At 43.3% G+C, this 18,068-nt stretch overlaps 1 protein-coding gene across 2 annotated transcripts in view; it reads right to left on the bottom strand.

The window, feature by feature from the left end:
• Positions 1–10,543: 10,543 nt before the first annotated feature.
• LOC139544420 (myosin heavy chain, embryonic smooth muscle isoform-like) overlaps positions 10,544–18,068 on the bottom strand; it is a 94,967-nt gene continuing 87,442 nt past the window's right edge. For both annotated transcript variants that reach the window (XM_071351489.1, XM_071351488.1), the window contains 6 exons: positions 17,595–17,768; positions 15,501–15,590; positions 15,048–15,131; positions 14,496–14,723; positions 12,452–12,615; positions 10,544–11,444 (listed from right to left, as the gene is read on the bottom strand). In XM_071351489.1, the coding sequence (XP_071207590.1) occupies positions 11,333–11,444; positions 12,452–12,615; positions 14,496–14,723; positions 15,048–15,131; positions 15,501–15,590; positions 17,595–17,768 (852 nt within the window). In that variant the 3' untranslated portion in view covers positions 10,544–11,332. The remainder of the gene's footprint in view (positions 11,445–12,451; positions 12,616–14,495; positions 14,724–15,047; positions 15,132–15,500; positions 15,591–17,594; positions 17,769–18,068) is intronic.

The raw sequence follows: 18,068 nt of genomic DNA, 5'->3' as shown, positions 1-18,068 counted from the left end.
CACACTGATCTAACTGGTCTACTACTGAAATGATAACAGACTATGATCTAACTGGTCTACTACTGAAATGATAACACACTATGGTCTAACTGGTCTACTACTGAAATGATAACACACTATGGTCTAACTGGTCTACTACTGAAATGATAACACACTATGGTCTAACTGGTCTACTACTGAAATGATAACACACTATGGTCTAACTGGTCTACTACTGAAATGATAACACACTATGGTCTAACTGGTCTACTACTGAAATGATAACACACTGATCTAACTGGTTTACTACTGAAATGATAACACACTATGGTCTACTACTGAAATGATAACACACTATGGTCTAACTGGTCTACTACTGAAATGATAACACACTGATCTAACTGGTTTACTACTGAAATGATAACACACTATGGTCTACTACTGAAATGATAACACACTATGGTCTACTACTGAAATGATAACACATTATGGTCTAACTGGTCTAATACTGAAATGATAACACACTATGGTCTACTACTGAAATGATAACACATTATGGTCTAACTGGTCTACTACTGAAATGATAACACACACTGGTCTACTACTGAAATGATAACACACTATGGTCTAACTGGTCTACTACTGAAATGATAACACACTGGTTTAACTGGTCTACTACTGAAATGATAACACTGATCTAACTGGTCTACTACTGAAATGATAACAGACTATGATCTTACTGGTCTACTACTGAAATGATAACACACTATGGTCTAACTGGTCTACTACTGAAATAATAACACACTGGTCTAACTGGTCTACTACTGAAATGATAACACACTATGGTCTAACTGGTCTACTACTGAAATGATAACACACTATGGTCTACTACTGAAATGATAACACACTATGGTCTAACTGGTCTACTACTGAAATGATAACACACTGATCTAACTGGTTTACTACTGAAATGATAACACACTATGGTCTACTACTGAAATGATAACACATTATGGTCTAACTGGTCTACTACTGAAATAATAACACACTGATCTAACTGGTTTACTACTGAAATGATAACACACTATGGTCTACTACTGAAATGATAACACACTATGGTCTAACTGGTCTACTACTGAAATGATAACACACTATGGTCTACTACTGAAATGATAACACACTATGGTCACACTGGTCTACTACTGAAATGATAACACACTATGGTCTAACTGGTCTACTACTGAAATGATAACACACTATGGTCTAACTGGTCTACTACTGAAATGATAACACACTGATCTAACTGGTCTACTACTGAAATGATAACACACTATGGTCTAACTGGTCTACTACTGAAATGATAACACACTATGGTCTAACTGGTCTACTACTGAAATGATAACACTATGGTCTAACTGGTCTACTACTGAAATGATAACACACTATGGTCTAACTGGTCTACTACTGAAATGATAACACACTGGTCTAACTGGTCTACTACTGAAATGATAACACACTATGGTCTAACTGGTCTACTACTGAAATGATAACACTATGATCTAACTGGTCTACTACTGAAATGATAACACACTATGGTCTAACTGGTCTACTACTGAAATGATAACACACTATGGTCTAACTGGTCTACTACTGAAATGATAACACACTATGGTCTAACTGGTCTACTACTGAAATGATAACACACTATGGTCTAACTGGTCTACTACTGAAATGATAACACACTATGGTCTAACTGGTCTATTACTGAAATGATAACACACTGGTCTAACTGGTCTACTACTGAAATGATAACACTATGATCTAACTGGTCTACTACTGAAATGATAACACACTATGGTCTAACTGGTCTACTACTGAAATAATAACACACTATGGTCTAACTGGTCTACTCCTGAAATGATAACACACTGATCTAACTGGTTTACTACTGAAATGATAACACACTATGGTCTAACTGGTCTACTACTGAAATGATAACACACTATGATCTAACTGGTCTACTACTGAAATGATAACACTATGGTCTAACTGGTCTACTACTGAAATGATAACACTATGGTCACACTGGTCTACTACTGAAATGATAACACACTATGATCTAACTGGTCTACTACTGAAATAATAACACACTATGGTCTAACTGGTCTACTACTGAAATGATAACACACTATGGTCTACTACTGAAATGATAACACTATGATCTAACTGGTCTACTACTGAAATGATAACACACTATGGTCTAACTGGTCTACTACTGAAATGATAACACACTATGGTCTAACTGGTCTACTACTGAAATGATAACACACTATGATCTAACTGGTCTACTACTGAAATGATAACACACTATGGTCTAACTGGTCTACTACTGAAATGATAACACACTATGGTCTACTACTGAAATGATAACACACTATGATCTAACTGGTCTACTACTGAAATGATAACACACTGATCTAACTGGTCTACTACTGAAATGATAACACACTATGGTCTAACTGGTCTACTACTGAAATGATAACACACTGATCTAACTGGTCTACTACTGAAATGATAACACACTGATCTAACTGGTCTACTACTGAAATGATAACACACTGATCTAACTGGTCTACTACTGAAATGATAACACACTATGGTCTACTACTGAAATGATAACACACTATGGTCTAACTGGTCTACTACTGAAATGATAACACACTGATCTAACTGGTCTACTACTGAAATGATAACACACTATGGTCTAAATGGTCTACAAATTCACATGAGCACCACAATGCCTACTGCACCCATGATAAATGAAATGCTCTACTAAGGTTTTCCAGCACCCAGCGTTGACCTACTACAGTAGCTATGTTGGTATTGTACTTCACTGTGTAGGCAGGTTGTTTAGGATTCAAATCTTCTCAAACAGCCTGATTAATTCTCATAGAGGTGGTGCTTCCACAGTAATGTGATTTATACCACATACAAGTTAAAGTATTGGATTCTTTACACAACACACTAATCCTATTCCACTACCTGTTCCTGCTTTTTAAATGATATGAAAACAAGCTTTGATTTAATTATTTTAAGACCATCAGGCTTAATTGAGCTTGTTTTGTCTTGTTGTAATGTGGTGCCTGCCTGTATTAAATCTTTAATTTAGCAATACATGTCATGGAGAAAAATAATCATTCATAACAATTGTATTTTTCTTTTAGTCAGTAGGTGCCCAACATACAGTAACAACATGTGATGTATTGAACACAGTCACTCACATATAGAGTCTGTCTGCATTCCTGGTTCCTGGAACCCGTTAGCTTACCAGTACAACATTGACAAAAGCTCCTGTTTTATCAATTTACTGTGCCGATCAATGGGCAGTTTATTACCTCTGTCAATTGAAATATGTAGCTTAAAATTGTGTATTTGTATTTTATTTTTTGCAATAAAGATGGTGACGCTACAATAATAGTAAAGAACGAGAAGGCCCGAACATTGTTGAAGCTCCTACAGGAAGGTAGTTCTCCAGGAACCGGGTTGGAGTGTAAACCTACAGGAGGGTATCTCTCAGGAACAGGGTTGGAGTGAAAACCTACAGGAGGGTATCTCTCAGGAACCGGGTTGGAGTGTAAACCTACAGGAGTGTATCTCTCCAGGAACAGGGTTGGAGTTAAAACCTACAGGAGGGTTTCTCTCCAGGAACAGGGTTGGAGTTAAAACCTACAGGACGGTAGCTCTCCAGGAACAGGGTTGGAGTGTAAACCTACAGGAAGGTAGCTCTCCAGGAACAGGGTTGGAGTGTAAACCTACAGGAAGGTAGCTCTCCAGGAACAGGGTTGGAGTGTAAACCTACAGGAAGGTAGCTCTCCAGGAACAGGGTTGGAGTGAAAACCTACAGGACGGTAGCTCTCCAGGAACAGGGTTGGCGAGTCCTGGTTTAGGATATCAAGACAGCTAGGGTTTCATTAAATAAACTATAGGCAATACTTATAATTGCACATGTAGGTCTAATTAAACGGATGCATTTGGCGATGTTCAACTTCAATTCACTGGTACTATGAAAAAAAGTTTAGCCAAAGTCATTGGTAGCCTAATATATACTTTAATATACGTTTGGTAAATTAAACAAGGCATTGATAGATACAGATTACCAAGAGATAGAAAGAACGGTGGGCATAGGCTAACTGTCTCTCTGCCTGCTCCTCTTTCTCTTCGCTATGTGAAACGCTAGCGTGTGTTTGGTCTTCGGTCTGTTGCGTGTAGAATAGTTCAGCCTACCCATTTGATATCTTTCTACTCTACTGAACTTGAGCGAGACATTGCAAGCCAAGAAATTGCGAAATACAGCATTGCGATAGCCTATAGCAGAGCGGGCGGCAGGTAGCCTAGTGGTTAGAGCGTTGGACTAGACATTTGTTCTTATTAACTGACTTGCCTAGTTAAATAAAGGTAAAATACATTTAAAAAATAGCAGACCTGGGCAATTCCAGTCCTCGGGGCCTGATTGGTGTCACACTTTTCACCCACCTCTAACAAGCACACATGATTTGCTGCAGTCCATGATACACATGGCACTGTTTTCAAGCCCTAAAAAGTATAATTCAACCACTTCAAATTCTTCTACCATTTTTTTTCTTCTAGTAAAATCGAATTAATTCGAACTTAAAACAAAAAAAAAGGTTTTGTGGTTTTTGTTCACCATCCCTTGTCAGCCAGGTCGTTCAAGATCCACTGCGAAATTCGACGTTCATCCAGGTAAGCAAGATGACGGGCCGCTAGGGGCAACGGTGAATGCTAATGCCATCAAGTAGGACTTTGGGTTTTGTACATTTTTTGTTCTTTGACTTTGGTACCCTTTTTTTCATGATATCCAATTGGTAGTTACAGTCTTGTCCCACCTCAGCAACTCCCCTATGGACTCGGGAGAGGCGAAGGTCGAGAACCATGCGTCCTTCCGAAACACGACCCTGTCAAGCCGCACTGCTCGCTTAACCCCGAAGCCAACCGCACCAATGTGTCGGAGGAAACACCGTACAGCTGGCGACCGAAGTCAGCCTGCACTGCGCCCGGCCGGCCAAACCACTCCCATAACCCGGAAGACGCTGGCTAATTTGGCGCCACCTCATGGGTTTCCCGGTGGCGGCCGACTGCAACACAGCCTGGGATCGAACCCTGGTCTGTAGTGACGCTGCAAGCACTGCAATGCAGGGCCTTAGACCGCTGTGCCACTCGGGAGACACGTTTATTTTGTTTTAACCAAATCAAATCAAAATGTATTGGTCACATACACATGGTTAGCAGATGTTAATGCGAGTGTAGTGAAATGCTTGTGCTTCTAGTTCCGACTATGCAGTGATATCTAACAAGTAATCTAACAAATTCACAACAACTACCTTATTCACACACAAGTGTAAAAGGATGAATAAGAATATGTACATATAAATATATGGATGAGCGATGGCCGTGTGGCCTAGGCAAGATGCAGTATATACATATGAGATGAGTAATGTAGGATATGTAAACATTTTTAAGTGGCGTTATTTAAAGTGACTAGTGATAGCTTTATTAAGTCTGTTTATTTAAGTGGCCAGAGATTTGAGTCTCTATCTAGGCAGCAGCCTCTCTGTGTTAGTGATGGCTGTTTAACAGTCTGATGGCCTTGAGATAGAAGCTGTTTTTCAGTCTGTCGGTCCCTGCTTTGATGCACCTGTACTGACCTCGCCTTCTGGATGACAGCGGGGTGAACAGGCAGTGGCTCGGGTGGTTGTTGTCCTTGATGATCTTTATGGCCTTCCTGTGACATCGGGTGGTGTAGGTGTCCTGGAGGGCAGGTAGTTTGCCCCGGTGATGCGTTGTGCAGACCTCACTACCCTCTGGAGAGCCTTACGGTTGTGGGCGGAGCAGTTGCCGACAAGATGCTCTCGATTGTGCATCTGTAAAAGTTTGTGAGTGTTTTAGAAGCCACATTTCTTCAACCTTCACCACGCTGTCTGTGTGGGTGGACCATTTCAGGTTGTCTATGATGTGTACGCAGAGGAACTTAACCTTCCACCTTCTCCACTACTGTCCCGTCGATGTGGATGGGGGGGTGCTCCCTCTGCTGTTTCCTGAAGTGCACGATCATCTCCTTTGTTTTGTTGACGTTGAGTATGAGGTTATTTTCCTGACACCACACTCCGAGGGCCCTCACCTCCTCCCTGTAGGCCGTCTCGTTGTTGTTGGTAATCAAGCCCACCACTGTAGTGTTGTCTGCAAACTTGATGATTGAGTTGGAAGCGTGCATGGCCATGCAGTCATGGGTGAACAGGGAGTACAGGAGGAGGCTGAGAACACACCCTTGTAGGGCCTCAGTGTAGAGGATCAGCGGGGTGGAGATTTTGTTTCCTACCCTCACCACCTGGGGGCGGCCCGTCAAAGTCCAGGACCTTGAGCTTAATGATGAGTTTGGCGCGTACTATGTTGTTAAATGCTGAGCTGTAGTCAATGAACAGCATTCTTACATAGGTATTCCTCTTGTCTAGATGGGATAGGGCAGTGTGCATTGGGATGGCGATTGCATCGTCAGTGGACCTATTGGGGCGGTAAGCAAATTGAAGTGGGTCTAGGGTGTCAGGTAGGGTGGAGGTGATATGGTCCTTGACTAGTCTCTCAAAGCACTTCATGATGACAGAAGTGAGTGCTACGGGGCGATAGTCATTTAGTTCAGTTACCTTTGCACTCTTGGGAACAGGAACAATGGTGGCCATCTTGAAGCATGTAGAGACAACAGACTGGGATAGGGATTGGTTGAATATGTCCGTAAACACACCAGCCAGCTGGTCTGCGCATGCTCTGAGGACGCGGCTAGGGATGCCGTCTGGGCCGGCAGCCTTGCGAGGGTTAACACATTTAAATGTTTTACTCACGACATCTCCGATGCTCTTGCTAATAAACTCGCTCACCGAGTCAGCGTATACCCCAAACCTTAACCCTTACCTTAACCATTAACCCTTACCTTATCCATTAACCCTTACCTTAACCATTAACCCTTACCTTAACCATTAACCCTTACCTTATCCATTAACCCTTACCTTAACCATTCATCCTTACCTTATCCATTAACCCTTACCTTAACCATTAACCCTTACCTTATCCATTAACCCTTACCTTAACCATTCATCCTTACCATTAACCCTTACCTTATCCATCGTCCCTTACCTTATCCATTAACCCTTACCATAACCATTAACCCTTACCAAAAATATTAACATTAACCCATACCATAACATTAACCCATACCATAACCACTAACCCTTACTTTAACCATTAACCCTTACCTTAACCATTAACCATTAACCCTTACCTTAACCACGAACCCTTACCTTAACCATTACCTTAACCATTAACCCTTACCTTAACCATTAACCCGTACCTTAACCCTTACCATAACCATTAACCTTTACCATTAACCCTTACCTTAACCATTAACCCTTACCTTAACCATAACCATTAACCCTTACCTTAACCATTAACCCTTACCTTAACCATTAACCCTTAACCCTTACCTTAACCATTAACCCTTAACCATTAACCCTTACCTTAACCATGAACCCTTACCTTAACCATTAACCCTTACCTTAACCATTAACCCTTACCTTAACGATTAACCCTTACCTTAACCATTAACCCTTACCTTAACCATTAACCCTTACCATAACTATTCAGAATTAATGGGCATAAGAAGCGAGCTCCAGGTCAGATGGTCGCGTGTTCAATCCCAGGGTCGCGTGTTCAATCCCGGGGTCGCGTGTTCAATCCCGGGGTCGCGTGTTCAATCCCGGGGTCGCGTGTTCAATCCCAGGGTCGCGTGTTCAATCCCAGGGTCGCGTGTTCAATCCCAGGGTCGCGTGTTCAATCCCAGGGTCGCGTGTTCAATCCCAGGGTCGCGTGTTCAATCCCAGGGTCGCGTGTTCAATTGTTTAATCCTTAGCCGTTCGGAATTAATGCCTAAAATTAACCTTCAAAATGTGACCTTTTTCTGGACAAATGTCGTATTCTGCACTGTAAGAGCTTGTTGCCCTTGTATGGGCTTAATTACTAATCAGACCACATACTGAGACAAGGAGACACACAACAACACAGTCAGGTCATGAATATTCATGTGATTATTAATGCCCTGTCATCCGGTCCAGAGGAGCGTTTTAATGTGTCTGTCTGTGTTCCATATTACTGTACTTCTATTCATGACAGCTTCTGTGTGTGTGTGTGTGTGTGTGTGTGTGTGTGTGTGTGTGTGTGTGTGTGTGTGTGTGTGTGTGTGTGTGTGTGTGTGTGTGTGTGTGTGTGTGTGTGTGTGTGTGTGTGTGTGTTTGTGTGTTGTACGCTACTGTACTCCTCTCTTCCCATACCTCTCTATGACAACCCCCATCTGGATTGTGTTCAATTAAATCTCCCTCTTTGTCAGGGAGGTTCACCCCTGCAATATGTCACCACACACACACACACACACACACACAATATGTCACCACACACACACACACACAATATGTCACCACACACACACACACACACACACACACACACTCCCTTACAATGTGTAACCGAACATCAAACACAAGCAGATGTAGAATCTAATCCAACGTCTGTCTGCTTTTTATTACCAATTAGAACATGTAAATAAACTGCCAAGAAGCAGTTATTCATGTCAGAGATTTGAACAATAGCACACTGTCCTTAGCGCAGTGTAGTCAACATTAAAATACGCTGGGCAAATCATCAATTACAACCAAAACATACACCTATGATATGAAGTACACTCATTTTGGATTATCGCAGACCTCCGTCACATAACAAAAGTGTAAAAAATATATTATATATTTGATGGGACTGAAAATATATCAAAGAAAGGAACACAGAAACATTTCTTTAAAAGTATTTAATATTAACATTCATAGTTGGCAGATAAAAACATCAGGAAAAGACAATAAATACCAGCACCTTTAGTGAAGTCTGAAGTCACGTGAAGTCTGAAGTCACGTGCAGTCTGAAGTCACGTGAAGTCTGAAGGCACGTGAAGTCCGAAGTCACGGGAAGCCCGAAGTCACGTGAAGTCCGAAGTCAGTGCAGTCCGAAGTCACGTGCAGTCCGAAGTCACGTGACGTCTGAAGTCACGTGAAGTCTGAAGTCACGTGCAGTCTGAAGGCACGTGAAGTCTGAAGGCACGTGACGTCTGAAGTCACGTGAAGTCTGAAGTCACGTGACGTCTGAAGTCACGTGAAGTAATATCACTTATAGAACTCGCTAGCTTGAAGTCCTAAAAAAAACGGAATGAGTTAGCATTTTCTGGTTCGTGGGTGAAATAAACGGGATATATGGTGGTAATCAGTGATGGAGGAGCCTGAGTACACAGTGACTTTAGTGATTCCACCTGTCCTGTCCTGTCTAATGCATGTTTAACTTGGGGTAATGCCAGGGGTAATGCCAGTAGAGTACACATTCGCTGGTCTCCATGTTCTATCATGTAAACAGCAGGACAACAAGTCATTCAGGTCCATCAGGTAAGATGCATATCCAGCAGCTTTCCACCATGCAGACAGAATAGATTCTCTTTTAGATTCCCCAACCCGAGAATAACATGGTCTCTTTCCTCTTCTGTGAGACGTTTTGTCTTGGGTCCTCACTCACTCCCAGGTTCTGCTCACTCAGATTCTGCTCACCCAGGTTCTGCTCACCCAGGTTTTGCTCACCCAGGTTCTGCTCACAAAGGTTCTGCTCACCCGGGTTCTGCTCACCCAGGTTCTGCTCACCCATGTTTTGCTCACCCATGTTTTGCTCACCCAGGTTCTGCTCACCCGGGTTCTGCTCACCCAGGTTCTGCTAACCCAGGTTCTGCTCACCCAGGTTTTGCTCACCCAGGTTTTGCTCACCCAGGTTTTTCTCACCCAGGTTTTGCTCACCCAGGTTCTGCTCACCCATGTTCTGCTCACCCAGGTTTTGCTCACCCAGGTTTTGCTCACCCAGGTTTTGCTCACCCAGGTTTTGCTCACCCAGGTTCTGCTCACCCAGGTTCTGCTCACCCAGGTTTTGCTCACCCAGGTTCTGCTCACCCAGGTTATGCTCACCCAGGTTCTGCTCACCCATGTTCTGCTCACCCAGGTTTTGCTCACCCAGGTTTTGCTCTGGGTTGAAGTAACAAGTGTGGTAAACAGTGCAGTATACTGTTAAATGGTCCCACAGGCTTCACTCATTCAGGCTGTCTGTCCTTCAAGCATTGTAAAAGGAAGACACTTCCACATTCTGCTCAATGGGTGTAAAAATAAAGCTTTTTCATTTATATATATCATTTAAAACATACAGCTCCCTTTTCCCCGAAGTCTACAGTGCAGCACAGTAATCCCAATACCATGTAGATATAAAATAAGTGAAAATGAATGTATAATGCTTCTAACAAACTATTAAACTACGTTTTACAACAGATTTGCTTTGGTAATTTGTAGACAATATTGCCCAAATCCCCAACATTACATAATCCCCAAATCCTATGTCAATTTTATCGTTAATCATTATATGATACAATTGATTCAATAAAATGTTTTTATTTTCCAATCGATTATCTCTGTTAAGGCACAAGTAATGAATCAGGAAAAATACAAGCCTAATAGGATTTTAACTAACTTACATTCTAAAAAAAATCTTGTCCAGAAGTTTACCAAATAAAACTCTCTTATGACAGGGTTTCCCAAACTCTGACCTCGGGGACCCCAAAGAGGTCGCAATACACAGCCGCTTAAAGCTTTGATCACTTGAACCAGCTGTGTAGTGTAAAAACCTAAATGTGCACCTCCTTTTTGGGGTCCAGAGTCCCGAGTTTGAGAAACGCAACCTGATGGAACACAAGAAGTAAAGACATTTACATTTTCAATACCTGCAAAAAAAAAATGTGTTTTATGATGTTTTTTGTTTTTTTTATCAGATGCTACAGTAAGTTGAATATCAAACATGCAGGTGCTGATTTGATTGGCTGACAGGATGCTGTTGTATGTTCCCTGTCGGTCCTGTTTTAGTGGTATGAAGGGTGCCTTTATCAATAATGGCCTAGGCTCAATCCCATCTCATTTTGTCCCCTTTACGCACGTTCTAAAGGCATTGTTCCCACCATTCGCTGAGACCCAGTCATTCACGTTGAAGGCTGCATATGCCTGATCAATGGGAAATTAGCTATAAATGTCAACCCGCGCCATGACATGGATCTTCCGCAGTCCGGATTGAATCTAGGCCGAAGGCGTTATGAGTAAGGCTAGTACGGATGGTCCATCGAGGGAGGGGGGGGGGGGGTGCTATGCTGTAATACTGTCCCAGGGAGGGTGTCTCAGGCCTTGGAGGCTGTGGGTACCGGAGGGGTCTGGTCCTCCTCATCCACACTAAGGTCCAGACGTAGATCTTCCAGAGTCTGTCTCATCGTCATGGTGGACTCCTTACGTCTACAAGGCAAAGGAGAGTGTTACTTTGTGTCCTGCATTTCTAACAGTATCTCTCTCTCTCTCTCTCTCTCTCTCTCTCTCTCTCTCTCTCTCTCTCTCTCTCTCTCTCTCTCTCTCTCTCTCTCTCTCTCTCTCTCTCTCTCTCTCTCTCTCTCTCTCACTCTGACTCTCTCTGACTCTCTCTGACTCTGCCTCCCCGTCTCTCTGCCTCTCTCTCTCTCTCTGCCTCTCTCTCCCTGTCTCTCTGTCTCTGCCTCTCTCTCCCTGTCTCTCTGTCTCTCTGCCTCTCTCTCCCTGTCTCTCTGTCTCCGTCTCTCTGTCTCTCTGTCTCCGTCTCTCTGCCTCTCTCTCTCTCCGTTTCTCTGTCTCCGTCTCTCTGTCTCCGTCTCTCTGTCTCTCTGTCTCCGTCTCTCTGTCTCTCCGTCTCTCTGTCTCTCTGTCTCGGTCTCTCTGCCTCTCTGTCTCTCTGTCTCTCTGTCTCTCTGTCTCTCTGTCTCCGTCTCTCTGTCTCTCTGTCTCCGTCTCTCTGTCTCTCCGTCTCTCTGTCTCTCTGTCTCTGCCTCTCTGTCTCTGTCTCTCTGTCTCCGTCTCTCTGTCTCCGTCTCTCTGTCTCCGTCTCTCTGTCTCCGTCTCTCTGCCCCTCTGTCTCTGTCTCTCTGTCTCCGTCTCTCTGTCTCCGTCTCTCTGTCTCCGTCTCTCTGTCTCCGTCTCTCTGTCTCCGTCTCTCTGTCTCTCCGTCTCTCTGTCTCTCTGTCTCTGCCTCTCTGTCTCTGTCTCTCTGTCTCCGTCTCTCTGTCTCCGTCTCTCTGTCTCCGTCTCTCTGTCTCTCTGTCTCGGTCTCTCTGCCTCTCTGCCTCTCTGTCTTTCATTGAACCTTTATTTCTAAACCAGGTACTTGAGTTGGAGGTGCTGGTCCAGGAGCTGTCTCTGTAGTCTGGTGGAGGTCCCTCCCTCCCTCCCTCCCTCCCTCCCTCCCTCCCTCCCTCCCTCCCTCTCTGTCCACGTACTTGAGTTGGAGGTGCTGGTCCAGGAGCTGTTTCTGTAGTTTAGTGGAGGCCTCTCTCTCCTCTGTCAGTTCTCTCTGGGTGTGTCGGTACTGAGCGTCTCTACGACTAGCCCCCTCCTCTGCCTCGTTCAGCTGACGCTTCAGGGAACGCATCCTCTGGGACGTCTGATGAGGGGGTCATAGGTCAGGATCATTATAATATGATAATTCTAAGGGATTCATACTTGCCTACGACAAGTCTTCTCATGCATTATATTTGAAAAATACTGCATTATACCTGAAGGCTTTAAGTAAAGTGTTCCCAATGTGGTCAATCACAATACACTCCCACACACAATGGTAACCATTTCACAAGTATCTTTTCTACCCCCAAGTGGAGTAAACCATTTCACAAGTCTCTTTGCTACCCCCAAGTGGGGTGAACCATTTCACAAGTCTCTTTACTACCCCCAAGTGGAGTAAACCATTTCACAAGTCTCTTTACTACCCCCAAGTGGGGTGAACCATTTCACAAGTCTCTTTACTACCCCCAAGTGGAGTAAACCATTTCACAAGTCTCTTTACTACCCCCAAGTGGGGTGAACCATTTCACAAGTCTCTTTACTACCCCCAAGTGGAGTGAACCATTTCACACGTCTCTTTACTACCCCCAAGTGGAGTGAACCATTTCACACGTCTCTTTACTACCCCCAAGTGGAGTAAACCATTTCACAAGTCTCTTTACTACCCCCAAGTGGAGTAAACCATTTCACAAGTCTCTTTACTACCCCCAAGTGGAGTAAACCATTTCACAAGTCTCTTTACTACCCCCAAGTGGAGTGAACCATTTCACACGTCTCTTTACTACCCCCAAGTGGAGTAAACCATTTCACAAGTCTCTTTACTACCCCCAAGTGGAGTGAACCATTTCACAAGTCTCTTTACTACCCCCAAGTGGAGTAAACCATTTCACAAGTCTCTTTACTACCCCCAAGTGGAGTGAACCATTTCACAAGTCTCTTTACTACCCCCAAGTGGAGTAAACCATTTCACAAGTCTCTTTACTACCCCCAAGTGGAGTGAACCATTTCACAAGTCTCTTTACTACCCCCAAGTGGAGTAAACCATTTCACAAGTCTCTTTACTACCCCCAAGTGGAGTGAACCATTTCACAAGTCTCTTTACTACCCCCAAGTGGAGTGAACCATTTCACACGTCTCTTTACTACCCCCAAGTGGAGTGAACCATTTCACACGTCTCTTTACTACCCCCAAGTGGAGTAAACCATTTCACAAGTCTCTTTACTACCCCCAAGTGGAGTGAACCATTTCACACGTCTCTTTACTACCCCCAAGTGGAGTAAACCATTTCACAAGTCTCCTTTCTACCCCCAAGTGGAGTGAACCATTTCACAAGTCTCTTTACTACCCCCAAGTGGAGTAAACCATTTCACAAGTCTCTTTACTACCCCCAAGTGGAGTAAACCATTTCACAAGTCTCTTTACTACCCCCAAGTGGGGTGAACCATTTCACAAGTCTCTTTACTACCCCCAAGTGGAGTAAACCATTTCACAAGTCTCCTTTCTACCCCCAAGTGGAGTGAACCATTTCACAAGTCTCTTTACTACCCCCAAGTGGAGTAAACCATTTCACAAGTCTCTTTACTACCCCCAAGTGGAGTAAACCATTTCACAAGTCTCTTTACTACCCCCAAGTGGAGTGAACCATTTCACACGTCTCTTTACTACCCCCAAGTGGAGTGAACCATTTCACACGTCTCTTTACTACCCCCAAGTGGAGTAAACCATTTCACAAGTCTCTTTACTACCCCCAAGTGGAGTGAACCATTTCACACGTCTCTTTACTACCCCCAAGTGGAGTAAACCATTTCACACGTCTCTTTACTACCCCCAAGTGGAGTGAACCATTTCACAAGTCTCTTTACTACCCCCAAGTGGAGTAAACCATTTCACAAGTCTCTTTACTACCCCCAAGTGGAGTAAACCATTTCACAAGTCTCTTTACTACCCCCAAGTGGAGTGGTGGTGTTAGTGCAGGTGTCCTACCAGGTCCTTCTGCTCCTTGGCCATCTTCTGTTCCTCTTCCAGCTGATCAGACAGTTCGTTGATCTTCCTCTCCAGTTTACTGATGGTGTTGTTCATCACCACCTTGTTCCTCTCCTCCACCCTCAGAGCGTTCTCCAGCTCCTTGGCCCGGCTCTCCGTCTTAGTGATCACATCCTCATGAATTCTGGTATGTTGGATATCCTGCACCTCTGCGCGCAGGTCACGCAGCTGGATATACAGAGCACCGAAGTTTAAAAAAAAACTTTAGCTCAGTCGTGGCTTCCACAAGACACAAAGCATGTTGCCACTGCTCCATCATTCATCACAGACACAACAGTTTCACCCGTACATACTACACTTTTAAATGTATACGCGGATGACACGGTTTCATGTCTTTTTATAGCATTGTATGTTCATGATGAAAGGACAACGTTGAAAGAACGGGAGGTTACACAATATCACATAGATACATCACAGAATGACATGAAAACCCGGTAGGTTAAAACTGTTCCCAGTGAAAACACCACCGGTAGTTAGTGTCCTGTACAGTACCTGTCTCTCCAGGATGCCTTTCTCGCTGTCCAGCTGCTCATTCACATCTTTCTGCTGGATCAACTTCAGCTGGAGCTGTTCCGTCTGTGAAGAACATAACAAACATCCCAAACAAGCCTTTAAGAAAGTCGTTTTTTTGGATTTACAATCACATACAGTAAATCCACTCCTCCAATTGAGGGCCTTGGAATCTTTACCGACCCCAAGGAGACATCCTTTAAAGGAGACCTTTTTCTTAAGGTACTACTACAACACACCTTTAAACAACCGTGTCTTTCTCTGTGGATGGACTTCAGGATTGAATTAGTTCTGGCCAGGGATCATTCATTCAAGGAAGTATGCAGCAAGTAGATGCTCGTGTGAAAGTGATTTGTGGGTTATTGAAAGCGAGCACATTACAACAGTAAGGAGTGTTGGGGTCAGGGGTGAGAGCTCAGGTGTAGACAGACAGACCTGTTCGATGGATCTCTTGTGCTTGCTGACCCATCTCTGTTCACTGTCCTGCATCTCCTCCAGGTCGGTCTCAAGATCTAACAGTTTCTCCTGGAGAAACATATCAACCAATCAATCATTCACAAAGTGCTTTTACAGTAACTCTGCATTGACTCCAAAGAGGAAGTTGACGCAGAAGTTTGTACATGTGAGTAAGTTTATCTGTAGCCTTTTCTCTAATGTCTCTATATCTACAGTATCTCCCCCACGGTGCATACAGTCTAGTGTCTCTATATCTGTAGTATATCTCCCCCACGGTGCATACAGTCTATTGTCTCTATATCTGCAGTATATCTCCCCCAGTTCATACAGTCTATTGTCTCTATATCTGCAGTATATCTCCCCCAGTTCATACAGTCTATTGTCTCTATATCTGCAGTATATCTCCCACAGTTCATACAGTCTATTGTCTCTATATCTGCAGTATATCTCCCACAGTTCATACAGTCTATTGTCTCTATATCTGTAGTATATCTCCCACAGTTCATACAGTCTATTGTCTCTATATCTGCAGTATATCTCCCACAGTTCATACAGTCTATTGTCTCTATATCTGCAGTATATCTCCCACAGTTCATACAGTCTATTGTCTCTATATCTGCAGTATATCTCCCACAGTTCATACAGTCTATTGGCCCTATATCTGCAGTATATCTCCCACAGTTCATACAGTCTATTGTCTCTATATCTGCAGTATATCTCCCACAGTTCATACAGTCTATTGTCTCTATATCTGCAGTATATCTCCCCCAGTTCATACAGTCTATTGTCTCTATATCTGCAGTATATCTCCCACAGTTCATACAGTCTATTGTCTCTGTATCTGCAGTATATCTCCCACAGTTCATACAGTCTATTGTCTCTATATCTGCAGTATATCTCCCACAGTTCATACAGTCTATTGTCTCTATATCTGCAGTATATCTCCCCCAGTTCATACAGTCTATTGTCTCTATATCTGCAGTATATCTCCCACAGTTCATACAGTCTATTGTCTCTATATCTGCAGTATATCTCCCACAGTTCATACAGTCTATTGGCCCTATATCTGCAGTATATCTCCCACAGTTCATACAGTCTATTGTCTCTATATCTGTAGTATATCTCCCACAGTTCATACAGTCTATTGTCTCTATATCTGCAGTATATCTCCCACAGTTCATACAGTCTATTGTCTCTATATCTGTAGTATATCTCCCACAGTTCATACAGTCTATTGTCTCTATATCTGCAGTATATCTCCCACAGTTCATACAGTCTATTGTCTCTATATCTGCAGTATATCTCCCACAGTTCATACAGTCTATTGTCTCTATATCTGCAGTAGATCTCCCCCAAGGTCCATACAGTCTATTGTCTCTATATCTGCAGTATATCTCCCCCACGGTGCATACAGTCTATTGTCTCTATATCTGCAGTATATCTCCCCCACGGTGCATACAGTCTATTGTCTCTATATCTGCAGTATATCTCCCCCACGGTGCATACAGTCTATTGTCTCTATATCTGCAGTATATCTCCCCCACGGTGCATACAGTCTATTGGCCCTATATCTACAGTATATCTCCCCCAAGGTTCATACAGTCTATTGTCTCTATATCTACAGTATATCTCCCACAGTGCATACAGTCTATTGTCTCTATATCTACAGTATATCTCCCACAGTTCATACAGTCGACTCTCTCGCTCTCCGCTCTTCTAAAAAGCATCTTCTGATGAGATTAAACAGTGAAGATTAGATTAAGATTAGGAGCACATGGATTGAATTAAGGGATTTGCACAAGTAAATACTTTATTAACCCAGAATGACATGAGCTCAGCTGACTTGTCTGTGAATGTATGTTAACTGTAGTCTTATGGTTGTCCTGGGATGGTATGGTGTCTAGATGGTATCTAAGGTCGGGGCCTGTCTTTGCTGTGCTGTGGCCAGATCACAATGCATATTTTAATCGTCTACACCTGTCTACAAATGTGGGCACAATCAGAATGTGGACAAAGATCAGGACAAAGGACACATGTTAGAACCAGGTGTAAACGGGGCAACTGTGTACCTACCTGAGCCTGTTTGAGTTGCTTGACCAGGTCTTCCTTGGTCTGTGCAGCAGTCTGTAGCTCCATCGTCAGGTCCTCTACGCTCCTCTCTGCCTGCTTCCACTGCAGCTGAACTCTCTCTCTCAGCTGGATCTCCTCCTCCAGGGAACGCTCCTTATCTACCAGCTTATCTGACACCTGACGACACAGACAGTTATCTATTAGTTTACCTGACAACACATAAGGTTATCTACCAGTTTACCTGGCAACACATACAGTTATCTATTAGTTTACCTGACAACACATACAGTTATCTATCAGTTTACCTGACAACACATACAATTATCTATCAGTTTACCTGACAACACATACAGTTATCTATCAGTTTACCTGACAACACATACAGTAATCTATCAGTTTACCTGACAACACATACAGTTATCTATTAGTTTACCTGACAACACATACAGTTATCTACCAGCTTATCTGACAACACTT

The sequence above is a fragment of the Salvelinus alpinus genome, chromosome 18, assembly GCF_045679555.1.
Source record: "Salvelinus alpinus chromosome 18, SLU_Salpinus.1, whole genome shotgun sequence".
In the NCBI taxonomy this organism is placed as follows: Eukaryota; Metazoa; Chordata; class Actinopteri; order Salmoniformes; family Salmonidae; genus Salvelinus; species Salvelinus alpinus.
The sequence above is the reverse complement of the archived record's forward strand: the minus strand, read 5'-3'. Positions and strand labels throughout refer to the sequence as shown.